Below are 11510 nucleotides of genomic sequence, written 5' to 3' on the forward strand. Positions count from 1 at the left end.
AAGCTGTGTAGCCCCTGGATTAGGTCTTGACAATAGGAACCCTTGTGCTGGGCCGCAGCCTGAGGGGCACAACCAAAGACCAGTTCTGAGAAAGAGGGAGGAAACAAACCTGCCAACCTCGATATGTCAAGTCTGCCACAGAAACCGTTCAGAGGAGCGGCCCTGGCTGCTGCATGGTGCGCCGCATCTACAGGATCATACAAGGATAAACAATAGAGTGAACAACTTGTGGTCAGCCTCACATGTGGAGAATAACTGTGTCTCTATCTCAGTGCTCGCTGTTCACCTCACTTTGGTTTCTACCAAAGTGCTTAATGTAGAAAGTTTCAGATGCATGCTCCACTCTGGGGAGATTTTTATAGATATTGTGGAGTATTTTAAAAATAGCTCTTAAGTGATGGCACTTAAGTCAGCATCAGGTGGGCCTGAAGGCTGTTTTGAAAGTGAAATCTGAAGGTTGTGGAGTTAGAAGAAGTGAGGTTAACACAACCACATCGCTAACTGGTCGAATCTGCAGGCTTGAGGCTACATCATGAGCTGCTGGGGTAACACACCCGAGTCTCTGACTGAGCTTTTGGTGTTTGAGTTGCGTTAGATAACATAGAAAAATGACAGTTGCATTGAATGTATGTCTATTTTTTCTTTCTTTTACTATCTCATATTAATATTGTGTCAGTGTATACAGAGTGCAGAGTACTCTATAAAACGGTACACTAATAATAATTTTACATTAACAGCTGATTGGACAACTGTGTGTATTATGAAAAGAGTTGGCGATAAAAGGGGCGAGTAAGTCACCAGTGTTTACAGCAGATCTATTAGACTCACACTATGTAGGCTATGTGGTAAGCAACAGGCAGCTGTCAGACAAATTAGTGATGAGCACTGACAATTTAGCATTTGTAACATTGCAAGTTAATAAATGCAAAAAGGTGTAAGTTATGTGTTGACATGACGAAATAAAAGGCAGTTAGTGCAGTTTTCAGATTTAGATTTTAAATTTTAAATGTGATGCTTTGCTTTGCTTTTGTCGCACAGAATGCTGTTTACTTTTAAAATAAGTGTTTTAATACATGAAGTCTGGAAACAAAGTCTATGGAGCTGGAGATTTGTCCATTTAAATCAGGTATTCAACACATATGAGGACGGTCTTAAAGGTGAACGCCCTGCTAATACACAGCTGGAGAATCGCTAATGGCAAGTTGCTTTGTTACTCCAGTCACACAAGTCCCATGGAAGCAGTCAATTCTAAACGATACATCAAAATGATTAATTTTACCCAAATGAGCACAAGCTAACCTTGACTAAGAGCATGTGCCGGCCAGAGCAGCTGGTTTGAAACCTAATATATTCATGAAGTTAAAGAAAACCTAATGACAAAAGTTAATGGGCTCTGAAGGCTGAAGGCATCAACTTTCTCCTGGAGTTGATGTAAAATGCCACTTGGAAATATAGGGAGCCATTTGAGGAGAAGAAATTACAAACGCTCATGCGTTATAAACCTGATTAAAAACTGAAGATGATTTATAAATCGCTGCTGCTTCCTCGGCTGAGCGTTGATTCAGGCTGCCAAAGTCCTGATGCAGGGATAAAGTTTTGAGGCGCGAGGATGATTGAGAGCAAAGGCGATAACTCAGATCTGAGGAGAGGCTTTAACATGATAAAGCCTGAATGCAGCCAGAGTGCAGAGAACAATGAGTGTGCTGATAAAATCCACAGAAATCTGAGATGAATTTGGGGTTTAGAAAGTTAGCCTGGGGTGAACAGTGCTCAGATCCTGAAGGTGAGCAGGATGAGAAGTGTGGTTTGAAAATGGTAAATGACGAGGGGTGAACTACGGGTTTTATTCAGAATAATCTTTATCATTAGGCCTCAAAAACAGCAGTGAGGTTCTGCAAGGGATAACAAATTTGGAACTACTGGTTTTTTCTCTAAACGTCAATGATTTGCAATTGACTGATAAATCGTAATATTTTGATAGTTTTTATATTTTACAGTTTTAGATGGTTGAGAACCGAATAAACTTGAGTGAACATTTAAACAAGCAATGGTGACACCACTGGGACTGGTGATGTTTTGCTCAGAGAAGCAGACATTATATTCACTAAAGGTAAATCAGTATACATAATAATGATAATAATGCATTATTAATAATCCCATTAGTCATGTTTCAAATGACCTGTTTTATCCACATCTGAAATTTAGATTAGATGTTATTAAACCGTTTGAATGAAACAAACATTTTCTCATTATAAATGTCAAACATTCTCTCCCCTTATCACAAGCTCTTAATGATAGACCAGTAAGAAAGGTAAACAAATTCATATACATTTAATTTGTTCTTAAATTGCTCTGTTACACCACATACAATAGACACACTGTTGGGATTTAATCCAGACATGCCTGTGCAAATCGTCTTTTAGGCACCAGAAGTCGAATACTTTTAAAAACTGAGATTATGCCTATTATTTTGACTTAAATTAAAAAAAAAAACATCACCTGAAAATGTGAGTCCAGAGTCATGAAGAGCCTCAGCGAGTGTGAGCCCTGAGCTCAACATCATGATTCTGTCCAACATTAAAGAAATAAACAGAAGACAGAGGAACTGGGGCAAGTTCTGCAACATGCTAATAAGAACCCAGACTCACCTCTTCTAAGGGAAAGGCCTGATCTCACCGAATACTACTTTAAAACAGTTTTTCACTCCTTTTTGTTAATTGATAAATAAGCTTATAATTTATAATAGCTACATAACGACTATTAATAACAATATTTTGAAAGCATCTTCACTTTTAGGACCTACATTTTAAAAGATTACATCTATAATTTGTCTAAATGTTATTTTACAAGTTAAAAACAATTCTGTAAATCACAGTGAGTTTATTGTCCATTCAATCCCTGCGTGGGAGGGGCTGCTGCTCCACTGGCCTAATATCACTCTAATAGCAGGCCCTCTTGACACTTGCATTAAAACCCTCAGCCATGCTGGACATTAGCCCGCATTATACGTTCCGTAAAAAAGCTGATTTGAGGAAGAGCAGCTGAGAGGAATTCCTTCTCGCTTTAATTGCTTTAGAAACGGTTCCCACAAAGAGACACTGGACAGATTTACCTCCAGTTTAAGTTCTTATTTTCATCGGTTCACAAGTTAATCCGATTTTTCTTCTCCTCTCTGCCCAAATGCTCTCCGGCAAAAAAAGGCACAGGTCAAAACATAGCTTCGGAATATATATATATATATATATATATATATATATATATATATATATATATGAAATCGGAACTTATGTTTAGCTAACAGGTTTTTAAGACCCATGTGCGCAGTGAAACCCACTTGTTGCTATAAATCTTTGATTTTTATTGTTGCTTTTTCATATTCTGCACTTTCTCGATTAAGCTCTATAAGACACCGGCCTTAGCTCAACAACATGAAAAATCTAAAGAGGGACTTTGATCTTTGCTCAAACGCGCTGACGTGAGCTATAAGGCGCATACAGCCTGTTTTCAGACGTCTAAAGTTCTATGAGTGAAGGTGAGCAAAGATCAAATTTAGGATTTTAACCCCTCCCAGCCCACCTTCGTCTTTCTCCCTCACTCTCGGAGAAAATTCAACAAAATATGCAAGCTTTACATTAAAAGGCTACTTTCTCTGCCCTTAATTCCAGCCTAAACGGTTTTTCCTCGGAAGAAGAAATCTTTTCTAAAAACCTTGAAGAAGAAGAGAGGGGCATTATTGTTTTAATCCTCTTACCAGCAGTCATTTTAAGACATTTTTTGGAGGGTGAAATGGCGTCTTGTCTACCCAATCCTAACCTAAATCCCTCGGGGCCGGGGAGCTGCTGGAGGCAGTGCAGCCCAGCCCGCATCTCTCCATCTCAGCTGCATTCCGACCAAAAAATGTAGTCATTGCCAGGCAGCAGGAAAATAAAATTAATGCACGGAATTAACCTGAAAGTCGCTGTAGTCACTGCAAGAGGGTAGCAAAGGCCAGTAGCTTCTCGTCATTTGCATATCATTTCATTAAGACCCGTGTGATTAACGTTCCCCCCTCCCTTTTGCTGATTTTTATGAGTTTCATCTAAATCAGCTCATATTTCTTACAAACATTAAAGATCATCTGAAGCAAATGTTTACTTTCTAGATTATCTCGGATTTGTTTTCATTATTTTGTTTTTTAAAAGGTTGTTTGGAGCTAAAAATCAATGCAGAAAGCATCACTGACAGGCGAACAAACGGAAGCTTAGATGGACTTTTTTATTTTTGTATTCTCTCTGTAGTGGATTAAGTAATTTTCTAAAAAAAAATTTTTTTTTAATAAAGCAGCATGAAACATACTAAAATTAAAAGTAGAGAATGGCAACTGAGAATTAGAAATGAAAACAAGTACAGGTTCCCCTTTGAAGTGGGTTTAAGCGCTTACTCAGCAACAAATTCTCAGAATAACCCTGTGATGTTGAAATTATGAAATCAAACTCACGCTGTCGCGTAATTTTCTCTTTACATTTGTGCAAAACAACTTTAAGTTATCAAGATGAAACTTCGTCAGCCTGCAAAAAGCAACACGCATTTCATCATCACGGTCACCTGCGAGCGATATGCTTAAAACAAGGAGGACCTATAATAATAATGATCATAATAATAGTAATAATAATTGTCTAATGTGACAGAACGTGTTAAAACAAGTACAGCGGCACCTCGGTGCAGCACTCACCCACAAACTGAGGTGTATAGAAGAGAGGTGGGGCGGGTGGATGAGGAAAGCGACGTGATTGGCACAGAGAGGAAAGCGTCTGGGCGTCCCGGTGACCCCACCCGGAGCGCTTTAAAGGCCGATAGATGGCAGCTCGGCATCCTCCCTCAAGCAGAGAAGCGAGCCGGTGCACGGAGCGGACAGACCGGAATATTCTCAGGATATCTGGCTGAATGAAAAACTGTAATGAACTGAATAAGATGATCAACCACCTGGGGATTTTAGAGCAGAAGATTTGAAAGGCGAATATTCGGCTGAGAAATTTCTATAAGACAGAGAGGTAAGAAGTTTGCTGAACGCAAGTTGGGCATTACAGATCATTTTCCTACAGGTTTTAGATTTTAAACTACACAAACGTTTAAACTAAAACTGTTTTTAGCCTTGTCTCTTCTGTTTTTGTCTTCGCTTACATCGTGTTCCAAACTTCCTGATAGAAATGATTCCCAAAGTGCAGCGATCTCGAGGTGTCCAAAATAAACAGTGGCAGCGGTCAATAACAGCACGTGTTTGCTCGGTTTCCCTTTATTTCTGACTGTAAAATAACACGCGGTGTTATAGGATTTGTCAGAAGATCCCTCGGTTCCTCTCGGTGTGTTACTCCATGTTGTTAATTTTCCGTAGGTTAATGATTCCCATTCGCTCTCTCTGCCTTTTCAGTTTGTAAATGGTGATGGATTGACGCCACGCATACAGAACTACGGCCCCAAGGCACTCTTTAGTAAATGCAGTATAACTCATAAATCCACGGCAATTAGCATAATTAGACTTAAATCAGAGCCCGAGGCATCGTGACATTGTCCTGAAAGAAGTGCATTATGTTGAATTTTTAAGCTGTAGATGTGGGGAAAACTAGCAGATTACATGCTTCCAGCCAGAGGCTCATTTAGCAAAATAATGCAATGAAACAGCCAAAAAGAAAAAGAAAATTAAAAGCGAAAGAAAATTTTGTATTAGTTACACGGTTTCCTCTCAAACAGTGATTTATATACACACACACACACACACGCCCACCGGGGCCCACGTTTCACGTGTCAGGCCTGATGATAAATTAATAGTCCTGTATAGTTGAAACCTATTTGCACCCACATTAAACAGGAGTCCAACCGGGGATCTTGTGCATATTTCACCGCAGACCTGTCACACGTCGCCGTCAGCCTCTAGGCGCTTGGAACCGACCTGGGACCCGCCACAGATTGAAATAAACGGCTCCCACTCGAGGCGAACTCACAGGGAGCAAAGTAAATATTTTCCCGCAATTCTGCCGGTGCAGACTGCAGAGGTTTGGCAGCGATTACCGTGAACTGCGAGCGCGCAAAAATAAACCTTTAAAATATTAATAACAATAATAATCATGATTAAAATATATTCAGTGTAAAAGCCCATTTCAAACCCAGACCGTGGATAAAAAATACTGAAGATAATTTTCACTGGAATATTTTTGGATACAAATTAAACCACTTTAATTTATTATAATAATAATAATAATTATTATTATTATACAGACTTGTATAATAATAATAATAATAATACATGTCTGTATTATAATTCAGTAATAATGATTTTACAGAACTGTATTACAATAATAATAATAATAATAATAATAATAATAATAATAATAATAATACATGTCTGTATTATAATTCAGTAATAATGATTCTACACAACTGTATTACAATACTAATAATAATAAGGTAAAATCACCACAAAAAGCCACAGAATAATGCAACAATCCAAAAAAGCCGATATCGAAAATTCTACTTTATACACTACTTTAAAAAATACATTTGCTCTGAAACAACACTTTATATTAGCAAAATACAAAGCAGATTATTAGCAATGAGATCAATGGAGAATCTATTTTACGACTTTTCTCAACACTAAATTGAACAAAAAGTATTTGGTGCTGGGGTCTTTAATAAAAATTGAAAAATCTTAATCAAATGTAATATAAAAGTTATCGATTTTCTAGTTTCTATGTTTTTGATGATATTTTTGACTAAATTGATTTAGTTTCTTTCAGTTTTTCGTTTTACTTTGCTACATTTGTGCGGATCTGACGACACACATGAAAGTTCTTTGAAAATTCTAACTGTATATTAACTCATAAATCATTATCAGTTATTCGCTTTGTTATCCTTTTATAAAATGAACCATCTTCCCTTTGGCGGGAGTCTAAAGCTTGTCTTTCACCTGTTGCCATTTAATTTTCTCCTCTCGGAACAAAGACGCACACAAAAATAAAAAATAAGAAATGGCCTCCTGGAGCTTAAACTTTTCTTTAGAAGTAAGTTTGTTTGTTCCGAGGCCTGAAACTCACAGCAGCTTGTGACTCTTCAGTCAGCTCGCCGGTCATGCAGCACTACGGAGTGAACGGCTACTCTCTGCACGCCATGAATTCACTGAGCGCCATGTACAACCTTCACCAGCAGGCGGCGCAGCAAGCACAGCACGCGCCTGACTACAGGCCCTCGGTGCACGCGCTCACTCTCGCGGAGAGACTGGCTGGTAAGACTCAGTTGCTCATTTTCTATCCCAAATCGTCACTTCCTCCCGTTCTCAGATAAGTTATTATATTTATGTGACCCTGGCACGTGAAGGTGCTCGCGTGAACGTTTAGCTTGTCCCTAAATTAAACTGGTCATGTTTCTTGTTTCTCAACGGCTGTACATTTCAAGACATTATCCTTGAGGCCCGCTATGGCTCCCAGCACCGAAAGCAGCGGCGCAGTCGGACAGCGTTCACCGCCCAACAGCTGGAAGCTCTGGAGAAAACCTTCCAGAAGACGCACTACCCTGACGTGGTGATGCGTGAACGCCTGGCCATGTGCACCAACCTGCCCGAGGCACGTGTGCAGGTAAAAAAAAAACAAACCCAAAATGCATTTGTCTAGCAGTCTCATTTCGCTATTAAAAATGTGAAATAAGGCAGTCACGTGATATGAATGGTCGTTTTTCGCTGTTTAAGAGCCGATACTGTGCTCTTTCAGACTCACTATCCTATAAGGATAGTCTTACGTTTGTTTTCTTATACAGTGCACTGCTTTTCACCTCTGTTTGAAACTCTGGCATACTCAGATTTAGCCTTTTGTATCTTTTAAAGCCCACCTGCCAAGAGGCTCCCTGGTTAGTCAGGTGGGTGCGCAAAAAGGTGTTCGTTTCGTAGTTTTTCTCTTGGTAAAAAGCCACGTAAAAGATCTTGGATAACACAGCTTTTAAGATCATGCTTTAACCATAATTAGACCTAGACCAGAAGCTTCTGCAGAAGTAAATGTTTTAAGAAATGCACAGCGTTCAGTCAGTAGGACTCACTTTATCACAGATCAAGGCAAAAGCAGTTCATTAAATATCAGAAAAAATATCAAGGTATTCTAATAAGAGTCTTGTAAGACTACAGTTTTTCATTGGCGTGACGTTCTAGACCCTGCAAAATCTAAAAATAAAAATGAAATTGGTGAAATGGCCTGCTGTTTTCATTATTTACACGCCTGCTTGAAAGACTGACTGGATCCTTTTCATTAAAATTGTACAACAGGACATTTGCTTTGGTAGACGATGAATTTCCTGAGGCTCAGTTTAGTTTTTCACATGTGCACCACATCAGGGGTGTTTGTCCAAAGAGCCATAGTAGCCATACTAAATTTTTACAACACACAAGAAGAAGAATATTAGAATATTAACTTTTAATGTATTTTTACTCTTTTACTCAGGCACTTATCTATTTTTCTATCTGCCAGGTTTGGTTCAAGAACCGTCGGGCCAAGTTTCGTAAGAAGCAGCGCAGCTTGCAAAAGGAGCAGCTCCAGAAACAGAAAGAAACTCAAGGAGCTGCCGAAGGTGCTACAGAGGACTCCAAGAATGATCTCACTACTGCCACTACCCTGGCTCCTGAGACTCGCACTCCTCCTCCTCCCTCCTCCTCTTCATCCTCTCACTCAGAGACAGAGAGGCAGGCAGCAGCACGGCCCCAGCCTGGCGAGATGAGCGTGGAAGTAAACGTCACCTCCCCTGAACCATCAGACAGCGAGTCAGCAGCAGAAGATAATGCTGACAGAGAGGAGGACGAAATAAGAGGAGAGACGAGGGTGAAACTCAGGGAGGAGATTCAGGGGGAGGGGGGACTGCCGACAGGGAGCAGCTCCCCATCCTGTAAACGGCTGAGTCCAAGCTCAGGTAAAAAAAACAAACATATTCAGTTTGTCTTTCTTTTGTAGTCTCTAATCAATTACTTTATTTTAGAAATCCATCCATGTGCGAGATAGTTTTATAGAATTCATTCAAATGGACGGTATATACAGAAGCTATCCATGCAAAAGGTGCGTCAAAACATACTGAAGTCCTCCTTCTCGCTTCCTGTCTTCCAGATTCTCCTTTGAGCTCCCCCGCCTTGCCCTCCTCCAGCAGTGTAAGCAGTGGTCTAGCGCAGAGCAACTCCTACGCTTCGTCTCCTCTCAGTCTCTTTCGCCTGCAGGAGCAGTTTCGGCAACACATGGCGGCCACCAACAACCTGGTGCACTACCCATCGTTTGACATGAGCACGCCGTCCAGTCTGCCCTACCTGGGCATGAACGTTAACATGCCTTCCCCACTGGGGTCGCTGCCCTGCCAGTCCTACTACCAGACCCTGTCGCAGGCTCAGCAGGTATGGAACAACCCACTGTTGCAGGCAGCGCCGGGCAACCTCCCAGGAAGCCTCAACAGCAAGACCACCAGCATCGAAAACCTCCGTCTGAGGGCCAAGCAGCATGCGGCCTCGCTGGGATTGGATACACTCCCCAACTGAAGCTTGGCTGCTCGTTGTACGTGCTTGGCCTCTAGGTCAGGGACTACGCTACAGAATGGAGGCCTGCACAGGAGGTGACCTAACAACACCTCCTCCTGACCTCTCATGAACCAGCAAAAGAACTTTGTGTGTCCACCCAGAATTCAGAATTACCTCCAAAACCGCAGTAGAACCCTCTCCAGTTTAATGTCAAGATTATTTGCTCTTCAGATGTTGTAATGAGAATCACAAAGTCTGCCCACATTTCAAATTTGTGCTCATACAAATTAATTGCACAGCTGAGGTTTTTTGTTTGCTCTTTTGTCGATTTTAAATAAACCCAGTTTCAAAGTATTTGTAAGTACACACCAAAAGAGCATAAAGCATGTTTTAGGGGCTCTCCTTTAACTGAGTGCCAGGGTTGTCAGTCCATGTATTGCCCTTATCCTCAACACCATCATTTGAGCACGCGGCTCACTGCTGGGAGCACGCGGAAACACAAAGAACATCTCTGCTGGATAGACCGAAGAGAAAATACGATTATGACAAGAACTCAACGGACTTAATGAAAATCCCACCTGGACTGAAGCTGTGACTGAACAGCACTGTTTAGCACTTGCTTGCATTTGACACCACCTGGTCAATAGAATCAGGAAGTTCTAATGCCAGCTGTTCACTATGATTTAAGCTTCTTCTATAAAGTCACTGCAGGAAGGCTTGAACTCCAGAGCTGTCAGTCTCATTCCAGGACAGATATGAAAGATATATATATAAAAAAATCTTATAATCCTACAAGAACTCGAACTATGCATGCTTGTACCCCACTGAAGCATGGCTTATGGCCACATGACATAGTTGACATGGCATTGGCAGCAGGGTAAAGTTCTGATATCAAATTGGTTACTATAATCTCACAACCAAATACATTTTTCTTGATAGATGACTTTCACAGTCAGAGCTTTCAGGTCAGCTTTCAAGAATCCATTGAGCATTGTAAATATCCTTCAGTATTTGTCCACCTTCCTGAGTAAGGAATACCTCCATTTCTCTTCTTTTTAAAGGATTTAACAGGAAGTAGCCCATGTATTTTCCAGTTTTGGCTTTAAGCAAAGGACCTAACAGAGAAAATGAAGCAAAGAGGAGAATCTGCAGATGAGGCGCAGTTAAAAATAATTTCGCACCGCCAACATTTATTTTTGTCAGACTGAACTCACCACTTTTCCTGAGCCGGCGGCTTCAGCAGAAAAATGCACAGGCCAGTTCTCTATGTATTATATGACTGTACATTGAAAACATGTATTTCTCATTTGTTTTAAATGTGAGTAATTTATCTGTTCAATGCAAGGGAATAAATCAAAACATAAGAATGACTTATGTTCACAGCATGAAAATGTCTGTCTGTATTTTTTCATTAACACTTTCAAACCAGCTATTTATTAGGTAATTAAGTATTTATTAAGAAAATGTGGCATTGAGAAAAAATCAATTTCTTCATAAAATACATGATAAAACTCTTGTGGGATGAGTTGACAGAAGTTAGCCAAAAGGTGAGTCTGAAGAAGACCAGGAAAGCCATTTACTTTCTAACCAGGATATTGAACCAGTTACCGTGCCCTCTCACAGACATTACTTTCCAATGAGAGTAAGTTGGCAACAAAACAAGGGTGGGCTTGGATTAGATTGTGCAGACCAGAGAAAGTCTAGCTCATAATAAATGGTTTGAAATTTCAGAAAACTTACCTTCACTTTTTTATAGTAAAAATTAAATTTTAGTTCCTGTTTTATTGAAGACACCTTGATGATCCATAAATAATTTATCCACAGGGGGCCCGCCAGCGTTCATGCTGAGGTTTACACACCAGATAGGGGAGAACCTGCCACTTGTTCACTCACCGCAGAAGATTTAATCCCAAATGAAATGACTGAAGCACAGTGTCAGGCCCTAAAGAGTCTCCCAATCCACCATCCACCCACCCACTCCTCATACGCTCTCTTTCGCTGC

The 11510-nt window shown here is 40.4% G+C and overlaps 1 protein-coding gene across 2 annotated transcripts; it reads left to right on the plus strand.

Annotated features, from left to right (window-relative positions):
• The first annotated feature begins 4756 nt into the window (after positions 1-4756).
• LOC120747318 (diencephalon/mesencephalon homeobox protein 1-B-like) lies at positions 4757-10887 on the plus strand. Of its 2 annotated transcripts, XM_040053100.1 has the most exons (5): positions 4757-5030; positions 7088-7255; positions 7426-7604; positions 8484-8919; positions 9111-10887. In XM_040053100.1, the coding sequence occupies exons 2-5, from the start codon at positions 7102-7104 to the stop codon at positions 9527-9529; spliced, it is 1188 nt and encodes a 395-aa protein (XP_039909034.1). In that variant the 5' UTR covers positions 4757-5030; positions 7088-7101; the 3' UTR covers positions 9530-10887. The 2 variants fall into 2 exon arrangements, with proteins under 2 accessions (XP_039909034.1, XP_039909035.1); XM_040053101.1 differs by lacking the exon at positions 4757-5030 and having other exon boundaries at positions 6438-7255.
• The last annotated feature ends 623 nt before the right edge of the window (positions 10888-11510 follow it).

The sequence above is a fragment of the Simochromis diagramma genome, unplaced genomic scaffold (genome assembly GCF_900408965.1).
Source record: "Simochromis diagramma unplaced genomic scaffold, fSimDia1.1 OVJJ01000419.1, whole genome shotgun sequence".
Taxonomy (NCBI): Eukaryota; Metazoa; Chordata; class Actinopteri; order Cichliformes; family Cichlidae; genus Simochromis; species Simochromis diagramma.